The 18,275-nt window shown below is 47.8% G+C and overlaps 1 protein-coding gene across 2 annotated transcripts in view; it reads left to right on the forward strand.

The window, feature by feature from the left end:
* The window catches only part of PTPN11 (protein tyrosine phosphatase non-receptor type 11), a 663,532-nt gene that overhangs the window by 627,474 nt on the left and 17,783 nt on the right, over nucleotides 1-18,275 (forward strand). For both annotated transcript variants that reach the window (XM_085636151.1, XM_085636152.1), the window contains exon 15: nucleotides 13,180-13,275. In XM_085636151.1, the coding sequence (XP_085492277.1) occupies nucleotides 13,180-13,249 (70 nt within the window). In that variant the 3' untranslated portion in view covers nucleotides 13,250-13,275. The remainder of the gene's footprint in view (nucleotides 1-13,179; nucleotides 13,276-18,275) is intronic.

Below are 18,275 nucleotides of genomic sequence, written 5' to 3' on the forward strand. Positions count from 1 at the left end.
TACAGTGTAGTCAACAGACAAGGCATACATATCTCAAATATCACTAGTCCTCAACTTCCACGTCGTCTCCAGCCAATCTGTTGGTTTCCCGTCGTTCAAGCTGCTTGACAAATTGCATAGCGTCCTTTGGCGTCGTGAACAGTCTAGGTTTACCGCCCTGATGTATCCTGAGTCGCGCCGGGTACAGCATGGCGTATTGAATCTTCAGCGCTTGCAGCCTCTTCTTAACTGGTTGGAATTCCCGCCTAGCCTGCTGCACCGCTGCTGTGAAATCCGGGAAAAGCTGGACCTCGGCGCCCTGATATTGTGTAGCGCCCCGCTCTCTCGCCATCCGGAGCGCCGCGTCCCTATCCTTATAGTTAAGGAACTTAGCTATGATCGGGCGGGGGGGCGCCCCCGGAATCGGGCGCGGCGCAAGAGAACGGTGCGCCCTCTCGACCACCAGCATACTGGAGAAGTTCTCCGCACCAAAGAGAGTCTTAAGCATGTCCTCAATATACAGCTCCATTTTCCCAATATTGGTGGACTCGGGCACCCCTATAACTCGCAGGTTGTTGTGGCGGGACCTCGCCTCCAACTCCTCATTCTTCACAGAGATCACAGAGAGTACCTTTTCCATTTGGGCGCAGGACGCACCGATCCTCTCGACTCTATCCTCCGTTGAGGAAATGTGCTGCTCCGCCTCCGCAATTCGCACACCATGCTTGTCCAGCTTGGACGTCATGTTATCCATGCGGAGATTGAAAGCATCTATCTTACGGTCTATGGCCTGTTAACTTTGCTGCATGGTGAGCATCATCCTTTCGAGTTTACTAGTGCCACCCGCCCCCAGATCCATATCAGTCTCCGAGTCCATCTCTGCAGGCGGGGTAGCTTTTTTGACGCGTTTGGTTTCAAAGGACAACTTAGGCTGCACCTGTTTATCCGACTTCCCCATCGTGGCAGAGGATCGGCTGCGCCACCGTCGAAGGCCTGCGCACAGTCCCGGCAATCTTGTTCGAACCCCTGCAATCGCAATAGAAGGATAGTATGCAGCAGAGCAGTTCACGTATCCAAGGCACCCCGATCCTCTCAGCAAGCTGGGGCACGACCTTTATCACACTGCACCACTATAGTGCGCTGCTAGATCTCCCACAAATGCACTGCTCACCAACAGAGATGGGCCGCTGAAAACGTGATGGCCACCGATCCGGCAGCAAACCATGGATTTCAACACACCACTCCAGCGTCTGTGTGCCCTGCCTGCGACGCCAACTGAGTGCAGCCAGTCCATACAGCCCTCAAAGACAAGATGAGCCCTCCTCCAGCCGCCGCCGCAGCTCGTGCCCAGACTTCAATATGGCGGATGCAGATGGACCCAGCAGCCCCATCGAAGGCACAGCACCTACAGCATCGGGGCGAGCTTGCATCCCCCGTGGCAGCTGGAGCGCTCTGTGCGCAGTCCCCCGCCTCAGCCGCGCCGCCAGTACACTCACCGCCAGAGCCAGGACAGCCCCCCACAGCACCGGGAGCTCACCAGTACCCCGCAGCGACGCCGACAGTCACCACAGAAACAGCGCGTACCAGCGCCGGGCAGCCGCTCACTCTCCCGCAGGCTGGACGTCTCCACCGCAGGGCCGCACACAGCGCCAGCAGCACCGCAGGCCGCCGCCCCGCTCCGCAGGTCAAAACAGGCTCTGATGTCTCCACAAGCCCACCGCTGCCCAGGAGCCGCCACCTCCGGAGGCGAAAGCAGCCACAGCCACGCAGCGGAGCGTCTCGATGGGCAACGACAGTCATCGCAGGTCCCGAGCCGCCATTTTCTCGCTCAGGCCAGAGCGCAAGTCACACGGGACGGTTTCTGAGGCTAGAGTGCACCGCTGGTCCCGGCCTCCAGATCGATCCGGTGTCTGCAGGTAGGGAGATCGAGTACACACTAGTCAGCCAGAAAATAGATCAGAGAGAGGCAGGATAGTTGACGGATGGTGGCCCTGACCAGCAGAGCTGCACTAATGTGCGGCCATTTTGCTTCGGGCTCACTAGCGCCCGGGGGCATGGATTCTTCGCTGAGATTCAATATGAAGGAATCGAAGACCTCGGTGACGTAGTTTAGACAGAAACTAGTGAGGATACCACAAAAATCTTTATCTGTTGTACCATCAGTTTTTGTGACCCAAATAATGGGTATATATTTTCTATTACTATTCTTAACTTTACATATATGTGCATTGGCGATATCTATATTTGTAGCATGTGTTGCTGTAGATATAAATGATGATGTACATACTCCTGCCACCTGCTGTTGAGCTTGAATTTTTGCAAGTTGTTTTTCTTCAAAGAAAGGCTTTCGAGTTACGGGATACATTTTGACTCCACCCTGAGTAGGCAATGCACATGGGCAATCAACTCCATGTTAAATTCTTGTTTCCTCCCTCAGGTTTGGATCTGTACAGACAGGGCCCCAAGACTCAAAGTGTTTGTTCACATTTCTTCGGGTCTGCTTTAGTCATCTGCATTTCCTTTCTTAATGGCACTATTCAGAGACCGCCTGCACTGATCCAGTCCCAGAATGCCAGGGCTCTTGTGCCCTCCACCGGGGCGCATGCCCCTTTGCATCATTAACTTCCACACTGGAGAATGTGGTGAGAGAGATGAGTCCCACAGGGTATTGGTACACATGCACTTCCATATCTGTCCCATGTGCCACCTGAAATACCGATGGCTTGTGGTGAGGTTTGTAACTTCTGCTTTTTCCCTGATCAAAACTACACCTCCTGTGAAGCTTGCCTTGCCTTCTAAACAAAGAAACCGCTATATTACTGAATGGTGAAGTAGAGGGCGCACTAAATAATGCACCAGCAATCTGTCGCCAACACAGCCGACAACTTCCTTGATCAGGACCCGGCCATTTGGTCAAACCATTCCATCAGCCGCCACCTATTCCAGATGCTGTCTTTTCCAGTGTTTCTGACCTGGAGGAAGAAAAAGAGGCTCCCTCTACCACCAAAACCAATGGCACTCGAACAAACACCCCGGCGTAACTTGAAGTCCCCATGGTTGAATTACCATGTGGTTTGTAACCTCTGCATCTCTCCCAGCCAAAACTGAACCTGTGTGAAGCTTGCTTCACCTTCCATTGAAGGAAAACTCTATGGTACCGCAAGCAGAGGTGTTGAGTGCATTGAAAAATGCACCAGAAATCTGCCTCATACACACCCAATATCTTTGGCAAACAGGACCCCTTCAGCATAAAAGAACGTGAAGATGTTGGTCCTTTTGGCATACTGCCCCATCAGCCACTGCCCAAGCAGGAGGCTGTCTTCTCCAGTGGCTCTGGCACAGTGGAAGAGGAGGAGGAGACTCCCTCAATCTCCAAGACCAGCAGCCCTCGAACGAAGACCTTCACCAGGGTCGATGGTATGGTCTTACCCAACACCCTCTCCAAGCTTCCCCAGACCCCTGTCAACGAGACAGAGCACTGCTCCTGAGGGAGTCGGGCGCCCAGCCCTGTGAACAAAGTGACACAGCCGCCAGGGGCCTCTGCTGTCTTAGGGCTCCAGTTGGCACTGAATGAAGGCAGATCTGAAAAAGGACCCAACTAGGGGTGTTGACTCCTCTCGGCCATCAAGCCCCAAGACCAACAACAAGCCTCGACTCCACTTGAAGCTGAAGTCCCCTTCGACACTGCCACCTATGCCGCCGTCGACTCCTATCTTCGATGTCGAGAACACCCTCAATGACGGGCTCCAAAGACATGGAACAGCAGATCCTTCAAAGACTGTAGGAGGAGCTCAACTCAGGCCAGAAGTCTCTCTTTATTCATCCCCTTACTTGGAAGATGTCATCAAAGCCACCACTGCCAAAACCCAAAGAGACTGCCTCAAAAGAGGAGACTGATATTTAAGGAGGAACTCTCGGCTCCCATGGCCAAGAACCATAGACACAAGGGCACCAACCCCCCTGTTTTCCTCCACCTCCCCATACTCCACAGGACCACATACTCCACTCTCTTCTGTCTCTACCAAAAATGCTAGAGGAATCTCCACACTTCTCTTTAGCATCTGGCAGCTCTTTCGTCCCTCCTGACCACTAAGGCACACCTTCCGAGCCACAGAGCACCCTTGCAATGACTGCTGTGTCGACCCACCGGGTAACCCAGACCTTGACCATCACCCTGTCAGGGCATCTCCCTCCTGGTGATACCCCAGCCTACCACTACTTCATCCAGTGGGCAGCCACCTTCCATAATGTGGACACATCATCCTCAGCAAGGAAGACTATTTCCCTGTTGAGACGTTGTCTAAGTCTGAGCAAACAGCACAATTTTTAGCCATGTTAAAAGGTATTTTAAAGTTCGCCCTGGAGACATTGAGGTTACCCGTTAAGGCCAGGGTAGTAACACCAAGAGTGGAGAAGTTGTATGCAGGAATACCTCTCGTCTCAGTGGTCACAACCAGAGGGTTACTGAAAGGATCCAGTGTTGATAAAGGCCAGCCCATCTCTGTCTGCACAGGTGGAATAGCAACAACTTGTTGCAGGGCAGCCCTTTCTCGGACACCATATCACAAGTCACCATTACCACAGAGACCTCTTTTTCCGCAGAAGGGAGTGTGTGGAGCGGCTCATCTCAACAAAATGAGTATATAGGGGGTCTGTGCCCCGCCCATCACAGTATTTGCACATAAACTGCTTTGCGCTAGTAGCTATACGCCTCCCTCTCAAGGCTGTAATTCAGGGCAAAGTAGTCCTAATCAAAACAGACAAGACGACAGCCATGTTCTACCTTCAGAAACAGGACGACACCCACTTTCCCCTGCTCTTAGCACTGGTTCTCCGCCACTGCATACCTCTTTTGGCAGAGTACCTTCTGAGAGTAGACTATGACTTGGCAAATCTGCTCATCAGGCTGCATCAACAAGTACGCAAGTGAGAACTCCACCCGTAAGTCTTAAAATCTTACTCCAGTGCTTCCAGCACAGGGCCACCCCACAAGACCTCACAGTCCATGGGCAATGCACTATTGATGAACTGGTCAGGGTTATTTGCCTATGCTTCCACGTCTTCCACTCTTCCATACAAGGTTCAGAAGATGCAGCAAGCATACTATCTCTCAGACGAGTCGGTGAGTTGAATACTGTAACACTTAAGAACCTGACATTCAGGTCAACAAGGGCAGGGTAGTTGTCAGGACCAACCAGAAGTTCCTCCCCAAAGTGGTTTCCCCCTTTAGGCCTTTCCATCTCAATCAGACTATAGTGCTGCCAGTCATCCTCCCCCCCCAACCAGAGTTGGTAGCAGAAAGAACCCTTCACACTTTAGATGTTAAATGTGCTCTATTGTATTACATCAAAAGAACCAAGCCTTTCTACAGGACCAATCAGTTATTTGTAGCATTTGGAAAATCCCACACTGACCAGCATATTTTCAATGCTGAAATTGCCAGATGGATAGTCAAGTGCATCCATCCCTTTTACCCCCAGGGTGCACTCTACATACAATAAGGCAGCAATATAACCTTCCTTGGTAGCATCTTGATAGGTGACATATGTACGGCGGCCACTTGGGCAACCCCGCACACTTTCACTAAGTACTATTTGTGGCCATCTTAGCCTGCGAACAGGCTGTGGTTGGCCAGACAGTCTAAGGGACTTTATTCCAGACATCTCCATCGTGGCAGGGCATGTGCATCTGAAGCAACACATGCTGTGAACTGAAAATATTACCCTGTAAGCATCCGTTTGTAGTGTGGGGTGCTGTAGATTAAATTGCACCCACCCTCCTCCCGGAAGCGTACATCTCTACTTGCAGATCTCTGTATAATTCCACAATTCAGATGGTGTGCCATACTGCATTCAATCACTACTTCATACTCTCTCTCACCCACTGTGTGGAAAACAATCTATCATGGATCGGTGCCTATGCCCATTGCCTTCTGAGGGTGGAGTTGCATTGCATCCCTTGAATCAAAAGCCTTTTTTTTATTTTTTTATAATTCTTTTTATTAAACAGCATGAATCTGTGTGGATACATGAATCAGGTGGATAAGTTACAGACAGGAGAAATACATTTGGCGACATATTGACAATCACGTTGACTACAAAAATAAAGCAATGATATACCATGGGATACGTTCTTTATGGTGAGGACAAGTCATCAGAGATGAGGCTACGTGGGGGACTACAAATCTCCCCTCGATATGTGTTCCATGCCCCCCAGATTTGAGACCAATTCTTAGGGCAGCCCCTAGCAATGTACAGTGTTTTTTCCAGGAACATACACCAGTCCATGTGTTTCTTCTATTCTGTTATGGATGGTGGGGTCGCGGCTCCCCATAGCTGAGCTATATTCCTTTTGGCCACCATGAGGCCCAGCGTTACCCAGATCTTACCCATTCTGCTCAGGTCTGTGGGTTCCCACACTTTCAGTAGGCACCTCTTCGCTTCAGGGCGGATGACCAGACCCAACACTTCGCCAAGAACCGCATGTATTTGACGCCAGTACCTCTGAATAAGATCACATTCCCATAGGATATGCATAAACGTAACCTCATCACCACATTGTCTCCTACATCCCCCCCCCCCCCTTTTGCCCTCTCCATCCGAATCAGGCAAGGTCCAGTAACGTACATCCAATATAAGATTTTGAGCTGGACAAGCAGTAACCTGGCCAAGATAGCCACTTCTCTTGGGGAGGCCAGTGCCTCTTGCCATTCCTCGTCATCCAGTTCAAGGCCATCTCTTTCCCACTTTACCCTGGTGCCCCGGAGAGGGTCTGCAGTGTTGTTTATCAGTTTTTTATATGTGAGGGACATTGCTTTCTCTGGTAAATATCCATCAAGCAGCCTATCCTGAAGAGGTGTGTATTCTGGGGGGGGAGGAGCCTTTAGTTAGGTGGGACTGTAGTGCATGTCGGACTATCAGAAGTATCAGAAGTATTCTGGGTTGGTGAGCTCATATTTCTGTTGCAGGAAGGCAAATGTCACTACGTTGCCCTTTACCTACATTTTCCCAATAGTCGAGATCCCTATAAGGTCCTATTTATCACATCCTTTCGACTTCCATGGATCCCCTAATCTCTCTGAGTCCCAGAGGGGTGTTGCTAGCGTCAGTTTCCGTTCCTATCCCAGACTATTGGTTGCTGCGTGCCAGACCTGAACAGAGTGTTTTGTCGGCCCAGTGAGGGGAAAACGCTTTGGCCTAGAATAAAGAGCTCGGTTATAATTCCCACCTGGGAGGAGCCACCGGTCCATGGCGTTACCCAGGTCATCCATGTGGCGATATGTGCCATGATTAACAGCTGCAAGGTGCGCCGCCCAATAATATTTCTTGAGGTCTGGAAGACTGATCCCACCATCATACCAGTTGAGGGTGAGCTTGTTGAGTGCTATTCGGGGTTTCCCTCCCCATAGCAAGTCCCTCTGCAAGCCCTCAGTTTCCCTAAAGTAACAAGTAGGCACTGGGTCAGGGTAGTTTTGTAGTACATATAGGAAGCGGGGCAGGGACATCATCTTAAAAAGTGCTGCCCTGCCCACCAGAGAGAGGAGAAGTGCCTTCCATGCGGTGATGTCTCGCTTCAATCTTTGCAGTGGTGGAAGTAGGTTGCGGTGATAACGGACCTGAAGATTCAACGTCATGTAGATCCCCAAGTATTTAAAGCCCACTGTGGTGATTTGAGTAGAACAGCCCTTAGCTACAGTGGGTGGGTCCCCATGGAGGGTGTAAATAATAGATTTACCCCAGTTTATGGAGTATCCAGAGAATCTGCCAAAGCTTGCAAAGATGTCAAACACTGCAATCAGTGACGCTTTCGGAGAAGCTAGGAACAGCAGGATGTCATCTGCATATAGCAAGATACGATCTTCCCATGATTCAGCCCACTGTAGTCCGCGTATAACTGGGTCACCACGGACCCATGCCGCCAGGGGCTCCAGGGCTAGGGCGAAGAGGAGGGGGAAAGCGGACAACCCTGGCGAGCCGACCCAGCTCAAAGACTTCCAATTTTTTGTTGTTCACTACAACCTGCGCCAGGGGCTCCGAGTATAGGAGTTTGATCCAGTGGATAAACCCAGTCCCAAATCCCATCTTTGCTAGCACAGCAAAGAGGTACGTCCATTCGATGGTATCGAACGCCATTGATGCGTCCAGTGAGACTATAATCGCTGGTTCTTGTATCGTGTCTAGTCGTCCCATCAATCCGTGCACTCTACGGAGATTCAGTGCAGTGTTGCGCTGTGGCATGAAGCCCAACTGGTTTGGGTGCACCAGTCCGCTGATCACTTTAACAAGGCGATTAGCCAGTAACTTAGCAAGGATTTTAGGTTCAGCATTTAAAAGAGAGATAGGCCTATACGAGGCGCAGTCTGTCTTAAGTTTGCCCTCTTTATGGATGGTGATGAGCGTGGCCACCCTCTGATCTAGCGGGAGTGTCCCCTGCTTCTTGCTCTCTGCAAACATGGATTGCAGGTGTGGGGCTAGTTTGTACGGTGCCAGTTTATATAGTTCAATTGGTAGGCCGCTGGGACCCAGTGCCTTGCCAGACCGAAGGCTTCTGATCGCTATTGCAATTTCGTCATTAGTGAAGTCATTGTCCAATAGTTCCCGGTCGTCAACTTGTAGGGCAGGAAGGGCAATGTCCCTGAGAAGGGACTGGGAATCCTCTACTGTGTAAGATGTGTGTGTGCGATAGATGTCACTATAGTGGGCAGCAAACATATTGGCAATGGCCTGGGGGTCTGTGATGGATTGGCCATCTTTATCTATCAATTCTGGCACCAGCCTGGATGCTAGTTCTTTCCTGTCTAGCCATGCTATGAGTTTCCCCGCCTTGTCCCCAAGGTCGTACACTCTGCCCGCCGTCTCCCTCCCCATGTATTTGGCCCTGTCCGTGGCTATTGCTTTATACTCATCCCTTTTAAGTTGCAAGGTATGGAGCTTCTCTTGTGTCACCTCCTCTTCCAGTTCCTTTTCTAGTCTGAGGACTGCACTTTCCACTGTCACCAGTTCCTTCATTTTATCCTTACGTGCTCCGGCTATCAGGGAGAGTGCCTGCCCTCGAATCACTGACTTAAATGCTTCCCACAGGGTCTGGGAGGAGTCAACCGTATTCCTGGAAGTACAAGTCCATAGCTTGCAGTAGGGCCTTACGAACTCCTGGGTTGCGGAGATGCCATGGATTTATGGGGGATATGCTACCCACCGGGGAGTGGTCGGAGATTCCCCTCGCCATGTGCCTGATTTCACAGATATGCGTTAGTTGCGATGCTGGGACACCTAAAAAAAATATTTAATCTATACGGGAAAGCCTATTGTGTGTCCCGGATTGAAACGTGTGTTGGACACTATCTGGATGGTATGCCCTCCACGCATCTGTTAAGCCAAGAGCCTCTAGAAAGTCCAGCAACCATCTGGCTGATATCCTAGTGTCTTGCGGGGGTTACCAGTCTAGTGTGCCTGCAACCACGGAGTTGAATTCCCCTCCCATCAGCAGCAGGCCCTCCGGTAGTGAGAGTAGCACAGCTCCCAAATCTTTGAATGTGCTGGTCTCAAGGCCTGTTGGTACATAGTCAGACATGCAGGTGAGCGTACGTCCCTCCCACTGCCCAGTGATACTATATATCTCCCAAGGTCATCCGACCATGTAGATTGGACCATAAATGGGAAGGAGTTTCGCATCAGTATTCCCACACCTTGGAAGCCAGTGCTGAAGCCTGCGTGTGCCACCAGTTTGTAGCCCGACCTGTTTAGTGCCTTGCAGGAATTTCCCACTAAGTGCGTTTTCCTGAAGAAGGATTATGTCTTTGGCATGTCTCCTAATATGTTGTAGTACCAAACAGCGCTTAACCTTGTCCCTAAGCCCATTTACGTTCCAGCTCAAAAGTTTAAGGTTGCAGTCCCCGTGCATGTGCAGTGAAGTGAGCGAAAGTCAACAGTTCCTCCCGTAGAACACAATGTTTTCGTGCTGATTCATTAACCCCTTCTGTGCCCATGACGAGCTGGACTCGTCATGGGCCGCGGTTGCGCTGTGCCCATGACGAGTCCAGCTCGTCATGAACCCCGCCCGCTAATGCAACGCCCGGCACAGGGCGGGGAAAGGGCGTGGCACACAAGGGGTTAAAAACAGAACAACCATCATTACCCCAATTCCAACTACCCCCTCCCTGCTCCCCTGCACTCTGGGCCTTCAACCGCCCATAAACTCAAACATGCAGAGTGCCTGTCGCCCAACTGAAGAACTAAAGGTAGAAATGTGGGGGTGAAGTGAATGCTATGTCTCCCCAAAGCGATCAATGTCTCATCGCTCCCTAAGAGGAGCGAGCCCCAAGAGTCATGTCCCATCAAACATGGTTAGACCCAATGAGTCAGCAGCGGTCTCTTTTGCATAGTACCTGTGTCCCCTGCTGACGTAGGGGACGTTTCGGTGAGGTGATGGATCCCCATGTTCCCCATAACTAAGTCCCCTCTTCTCCATGGGCGGGTTTGCTGATCTTCTCAACAGCAGTTGAGCTCCTTGGCTCCTCCCCAGCCCTCCAGCCATTCCGCCACAGTTTCCGGGTTATCAAAGAACCAAGCTCTGCCGTCAGCCTCCATGCGAAGGCACGCTGGGAACAGCATGGCATACTTCACCTCTGTTTCACGTAATGTCTTTTTTACAGCTTGAAATGATCTTCGTTGTTTTTGGACTGCCTGCATAAAATCTGGAAAAAAGTATATGTCGGCGTTCTCATACCTGAGCGGCGAGCCTACTCGGGCATTTTTAAGAATCACATCCCTGTCGCGGAAGTTCAGCATCTGTGCCAGCAGCGGCCGCGGGGGAGCCCCAGGCTTCGGTCGTCCCCCCGGGACCCTGTGCGCTCTCTCGATTACGAAGAATTTGAACAGGCCTATGGGTTGAAGATGGGTGAGTATGAGGTCCTCTACAAATAGATCCGGCGTCTGCTCCTCCACTTGCTCCGGCACACCTAAAATTTGTATATTATTGCAGAGGGTGCGTCCTTCGTAGTCGTCAAGCTTGCTTTCAGCAAACTTCCAGAAAAGCTGTAGATCGCGGATCTCGGTCTGGAGCTTGTTGTTGTGATCTCTAGTTGCTTGACCTTTTCGTTGATTTTTGCTAAGTCCGCCCTGATGAGTGTGACGTCAGTGGAGATAGTGTCCATCTTTTTTTCCAGAGATGACCGGACCCCAGAAATGGCCTCCATGACATCTGTAAGCGTTGGTTCAGGGGGGTTCTCCTCTGTTCCGCCTCCCGCTCTGTCTCTGATCAGCTGGTCCTGGGACGATGCTTTGGGGAACGCGTAGTGGTCCAATTTGTTCTGTTGGACCACCTTGGAACCCTTTGTCCCGGATATCGTGGTTTTCCCAGTTTTCGTCCCCTGTGCTGGGTTTCAGCAGTGACACGCTGCAACACAAAGTCCCTTCCTGTATCAGCTTATCTACTGCGTGGTGCAGCACCTGCAGGCTTCCACTTTGCGAGAGTGTCAGAGCAGTGATGTAGGGAGGAAGTGATAATGTCCAGTCATAGAGGGATGGTCTCGATTGTACACTTGACCCACTCCACAGGTCTGTAACTAGCTCTCAGGCCAGGACAGGAGCGATTCAAGGGGCCGAGTCTCAGGTTGTCAATGCGCAGTCACTGCACCACTTGCCGCCACAGGAGCAATGGCATCATCCGTGCAGGAGGAAGGGTGGGGGGGGGGAGAGGCACCCCCACAGCTGCGTATGAGGTGGCCAGTCCTCTGTCAGCGTCAGATTCTACCAAGGCCTCTCCAACAGCACCTCACCACCACCTCACCTGCTTAGCGCGAGCTGCTCCAGCGCTGCATTGGGGATCGCCTGCCACGGCGCCCCCCACCCCCATCAGGAATGCGCCAGTACGTGTGATCTGTACTCTGCTGCCGATGGATCAGACAGTGACCTCGTGCCTGGGTCCCCGGTGGTCGAGGTGGACGGCGTACCACCCGCAGAATCCCGTCAAAGTCCACTGGGACCCAAGATCGTGCCTCTGATCTCTGGTGTACCGCTTGCCCCTGTTCTTTTGAGGTGGGTACCACAGCTGTGCTCCTCCAAGGGGGCCTTGGTGACGCGAGTTATACTTGTTCGGGTCCAGAGGCCAGATCAGCACCAGATGGTCCCTGCCGTGCATCGTTACGCACTCAGCCGTGGTGAGCACTCCACTGCCCGGCTGTGCCTCTCGTCCAGGCCGCATATGTCTGCGGCTAGATCTCCAGCCACAGGGGTCGTACAGCCACGGTTCTTGCTCTGATGGGGGTCAGTAGGGTTTCCGCTCCCGTATTCTGACCTCGGGGGTCGGATTATTGTCGTGGATAGTCGGGGAGGAGAAGGGTACGACATAACAAGCCTAACTAGCGGCTACCATGCTACGTTGCGTAGCCACGCCCCTCCAAAAGCCGTTTTTTTTAAGGAAAACAACTTGCAAACATCCAAGCCCAACACTAGATAGCAAGAGTATGCAGAGTCTGTGATTCTACAGCACTGCAAAAATATGCTTACAGGGTAAGTAACGTTTTCCATCTCCAAGGTACATAGATACGTGCATTCAACATCACAAAATGTAGCTTTCGATATTCTGGCTCGACTATGTTTTTGTCCTCGATAGTCTGACCATCTCGTCTATAGGTGAGAGTTTGAGGTGTACTTTATTAACACTTATAGGGCAGGCAAACCGGTATCTCATGCTTCTCACTATGTCATGGACTGATACAAAAACAGGGTGAGCCACATGCCTATTTGGCTTTTTTTTTAAACAACGCTTTTTATGTTTTTTACATGTAGTTCAACATAAACCTGCAGTCAGAAGTTGAATCACGGAGTACAAACCAGCCAAGTAACCCCATTTGCCAATGTCTGTTTGTCTTTGCTCTTGCACTGGGTGATGGTATCCACACTGTAAACTGCTGTCATTTTTCAAATGCACCCAGATACAATTTTACACGTTGTGCACACTATACGTCCGTACTACTGATAGTGAAGTACCTCTCAACTACAGGCAAGTGAACCATTCCACTAAACAACATTAGTGAACACACTACATGCCAGTGTTCATAATTGTATTAATTAAATGCTGTAACATACTAAGTGTCTTGTTCTGTAACATCTTTTTCCCAATACCATTTCAATATGATTTGAACCGTACATTATCTTTAAACATACAGCTATCTTAAGATCAGTATCATTTTTTCCCCAGACTCCGAGAAGATAATTTGAGGGTGTATGAAAATGTTGGTTTGATTCAACAACAGAAAAGTTTTAGATGAGGAAGATACCCTGTGTAATTTTAAAGGTAAGCACTTTATTTTAGAGCAGATTGAAATTGATTATTATGATTAATTTATTTAATTTTGAAAGAGGAGTTTAATCTATGAACGAGTCTTTCTTTGCATCGCCTAAGGTTTGGAGTACTTTCAATTAATTGAGAAATAGAGTGTGGATCGATGTCAGCTTCTGTCTAGTAGTTAATCTTTTGTGGGTGGCTTTAGAATCTGATTTCCATTGATCCATAAACTGAAAGGATTAGAGGGACTGTTTTGCAAAGGATTGTTCCGGTTGTAAGTCTGAACTATGACTGGCAAACGTTTTACATACGTAAATTATAAATTTAGACAGATGTAGATAAATGTGACACCCAACTTTATAGACTATTTACTCTTGTATAGACCACAGACATAGTTTTTAACTTTATACTTGTAGGTGTTCCCAGGAATGCATAATACGGTTGGCCTGGGAAATTCCTTATGACTGTTTTGAATACTCGCTCAGATGGAACATAATGATAGTTCACTAATAGTTGTGAAAGCATGTTTAACACTTTTTAGCAAATATAGTTTTAGCCTGAGTCATAAGAAGTACATGATCTTGTTTGGGTAGGAACATGCACCAAATTGTGTATTGGGTGGGTGTAAGAAGGGGAGACACTGAAGAGAAAATCATTTGTTGAAAAAAGTCAATAAAAACTTAACAGTGAGATTCATGTAACTTACTAACCCTACTCCACACATTGCCTAGCTTTTTGGAACTCTTTGAAAGTTAGGCCACGAAGGAGTGAGGGAACATCCCCTGCTCTACTGCACTGTCAAGCAGCGTGTTAGAGTGGACTGAATACATGGACCATGTCTTACTGGTCTAAAGAAACCAGATCATAATGCTCATCTCGCCCCTTCCTTTTCTGGACTCCTTGGAGGACCATGAAGATACAGTGAGCCTGTGCAATTGTGGTGAGAACAAATTTTGGTAGTGAGGAACTCAAGTCTGGTGCCCTTGAATTGTGTGCCACTGTGATTTTCCCCATTTCCCTCTCCCCTGATTGTGACATACATAAATTAGACCTATTTGTTGGGTTTTAGGAAAAATGCTAAATAGATGTTAATTGCAACCATAAATAGATGCTACCGTGCATATTGTGATATTTACTTGTTTTTGTCAAATAGACCCAAGGTTAATGCACCAGATTTCTTGAATATCTTTAATTTATTGAGTCTGCGTTCACTATGTCTCTTTTATTTTGATGTATATTTTCTAAAACCCTAATAAAAAATATTTGAACTTAAAAGTAATCTTTACAAGCTAAGCTCTGTTCAAATATAAAATGTTTGTTATCTGGGGACTTCAGTCTTGGCCTATCAAGTTTAGATAATTCATATGACAAAGCTGCGAGTTCCATAGATAATTCCCTAAAATAATTTCTGTTTCTTAAAATGAATGTGAAATAGAGTTCCATGCTTGGATCCAGCACTGCAAGTTTAACAGATTAATTTACAGATAAATAAAAAATCTGTTTGATTATTATGCAGGTAGAATTGAGAAAATAATTCATCATCAGTTGATTGATTCTTCATTTAATAGAAACCTGAAAATGCTGAATAAATGAAGAGCTTCAACTTAATATGGAGTATAAAGTTGCAACTCTTTGAGCCCTGGTTGGCATTTAATAAGTAGTTTTTCTGTAGAAGTGTGGTATCGATTTTTGAGACTTTGTTTTCTATTATTACCAACTAGAGAAATTATGGGATCCTTATGTGGCAAATAAGGGCGGTCTTAAATATGTTAGCTTCTGTAACTATCAAAATGAAATGCATACATCCCACAAAAGAGGTACTGAAGCTTTGTTTAAAAGGGGGTACTAATATAATCTGTAATAAAGTTGTAAAATGTATCTGAGTAACTCCAGATGCTCTCTTTAAATGAGATGGGGAGCAAATGCTATGGATGTATATGATTTTATATTGGATTAGAACATTGAAATGTTGAGAACTGTTGAGGAGAGGGAAGTGGGTCAGGGTTAATACTGGCTAGCGTAATCCTTCTCCTCCAACATTCCAATGATTGTCTTTCTATTTCTCCCTTTTTAGATCGAGCTTAGCGGCAGCGCGCATGTGCTGCTCGCTCTGGGAGACTGCCGTAGTAGAGTATGGGAGAGAAGCCACGCCCACTCTCCTCCCATGTTTTTCATTGGCTTGTGCCATTGTCTTTCTTAAATGCTGCCTTCGGATTCGTTTATAGGCTTGTTAGTCTCTCCTTAGTACGGCTTGTCTTCATTTGTACCCTCCTATGGCCCCTTTACTTCGGTTGTTTCACAGGACTTGTTATTTAGTCTGTAAGCACTATTTACTTTGAGTTTCTCTTACTGCAGGCTGGACATGTGCTGCTTCAGCTGAAAACCGCTTGTGTTTTTTTGAGCAGCACGGCTGCCCCCGTAGCAATGGCACCTACTTTCAATCACTTTAAAGCACGATTAGCTCGTGTCTATTTCAACCCCGCGCCCCCCAAGTAACATGGATTTAGAAATGATTAGCGAATTAAGTCATGTGAATTCCAGGTAGCACATAATACTGTGCTTATGGGCTGGAGCTGACAACAGCACATCTGGGTTGCATTTCATCTGTACTAAAACCACCTGGCGGGTTGTTTTCAAAAGCCTGTTATTTAAACAACAATACCACCACCAATGCCACCACCACCACCACTACCACCACCATCAATACCACCACCTCCACCAATACCACCACCACTAATACCTCCACCACCGCCAGTACCACCACCAATACCACCACCAATGCCACCACCAATACCAACACCACCAATACCATCACTACCAATTGCAATACCACCGTCAATGCCAATACCACCACCAATACCATCTCCACCAATACCACCACTACCAATACCACCACTACCAATACCACCACCACCAATACCACTGCAAATGCCAGCACCACCAATACCACCGGGAAACATCCTTTGCATTGCGATGCATTTAGAACGCTGCCATTACAACGCAAGCGTTACATCGAGTTGCACTGGAGGGCGCTATAACCTAAGGAATAGTAAGATTTTCTATTCCAACACCTTCCCTACTGTACGTAGACTGGTGTTGAAATAGTAAATCTTACTACTCCTAAGTCCAGCGCCCTCCAGCGTTGCAAAAAGTGCGATGTTACATACCGCGATCATTTTGATCGCGTTGTAACATCACATATTCATACCACCAATACCAACTCCACCACCGATACCACCACCATTATCACCACCAATACCACCACCAATACTGCCACCAATACCCCACCACCAATACCACCACACCACCAATACCACCAATACCAGTACCAACAACACCAATACCGCCACCACCAATACCACCACCAGTACCAGCACCACCAAAACCACTACCACCAATGCCACCACCACCAATACCAGTACCACCACCAAAACCACTACCGCCAATGCCACCACCACCAATACCACCACCTCAGCACCTCTCGCTCACTAGTAATAGCAGGGGCACTGTACACGGCCAGGAGCTGCAGCCAAGACCATTCCTCCCTCCCTCCATGTCTGCCATAAAGCACAGCCCACCCTGCACCGGGAGGTGAAGCCAGGGCCCTACTACAGCTGGAGTGTTTTTAATTAGGCCAAAGATAGAAATGACATTTCCCAATGCCACACTGCACACTCAAATCACGGAGAGGGCAGGAAATAGCCCCACCCTCCCACTCTTCTTCTTGAGCCACAACAGTGTAATCACAGAGCAAAAATTGTTGGAACGCTTTGTTAGTGTTTATAGCTTGGATCATATGTAAACTCTCACTTCAAACTTTGTGTCTGTGTAATTTACAACACTTACACTTCTTCACTGCACTATTTATCACTACTCTGAAGATGTCGCAGGCCGGTCTCTTCCTCTGATATTTACAATCTAACAAGCGGTTGAGAAGGCCCTTTATTGCAATGCAATAGGTCTCACATTTGCGAGAGTTTAAGCTATTACTATTGTAAGTGAAGATGCCTTTTATTTATATTTTAAAACCCAAAACATAAATAAAAGGCATTGTCATTTACAATACCAATAGCTTAAACTTGCGTGAATGCGAGGCATATGCTTGTTAATTTAGAACATTTTTCTCTCAGTGGGGTAAATGTTCTTATAGCCTTATTGCCCTTAGAGCTACATCTGTTGTTAAAGGCCCTCTCCCTCATTATAGGCTGTCACTGCAGTCAGACTCCGGGCCTTTAACAACTACTATAACCCTAAGCAGCAGGCTATATTGACATGTTCTTTGATGATGAGCGTGCAACTTTGATTAACTAGATTTTTACTTTTTGCAGTGTTAGGATTAGTTTTTAAATAGTTAATACTGCCACTTATTCATGCATATAGGAGCCGTGATTAACCTTTATTTCGTGTTCTATGTCTGGTCTGCATATACTTCATTCTTTGTGTGCAGCTACACCCATTGGAATGGATTATATTGTAATTAAACTTCATTACTGACATTAGGTGATTCATGGGGGTACAGATATAAGGTCCCCACTGTAGCAAAATGTAATTTTCATATTTCAGGATTCTTTTTTCTGCAAGTTTATTTCCTCGTAAAAGTTAATCATATCACTGGATTTTAGATAGTTACTCTGTTGGCAGACATGCACTTTTCTGAATATTTATATCTTTAATATTTACTACTTTTAAGGTTACTGACTTACGCGGTGAGTCATTAAAAAAAAAGGCAGTTGTTTAGAAGTTGGGTGGTAATTGGTTTGATCGAAACGTCGTCGACCCCGTACAACAGGAACTCCTTATATTTTGTCAATTAGTGTGGAGTTCCTTTTCTTGTTGTCAATGCGTTGTCAAGATTTTAATTCACCTCACTGTGTCACTTTACGCTTTTTTCATTTATATGTGAGCACCTGAATAGTATTTTTAATTGTGTTTTGGTAATAAATACCGTACCTTACAAGACAGTTTTGCCCCTGTACATTATTAGATACTCCCGACGTGATTAATTGTCA

The sequence above is a fragment of the Triturus cristatus genome, chromosome 11 (assembly GCF_964204655.1).
Source record: "Triturus cristatus chromosome 11, aTriCri1.1, whole genome shotgun sequence".
NCBI lineage: Eukaryota > Metazoa > Chordata > Amphibia > Caudata > Salamandridae > Triturus > Triturus cristatus.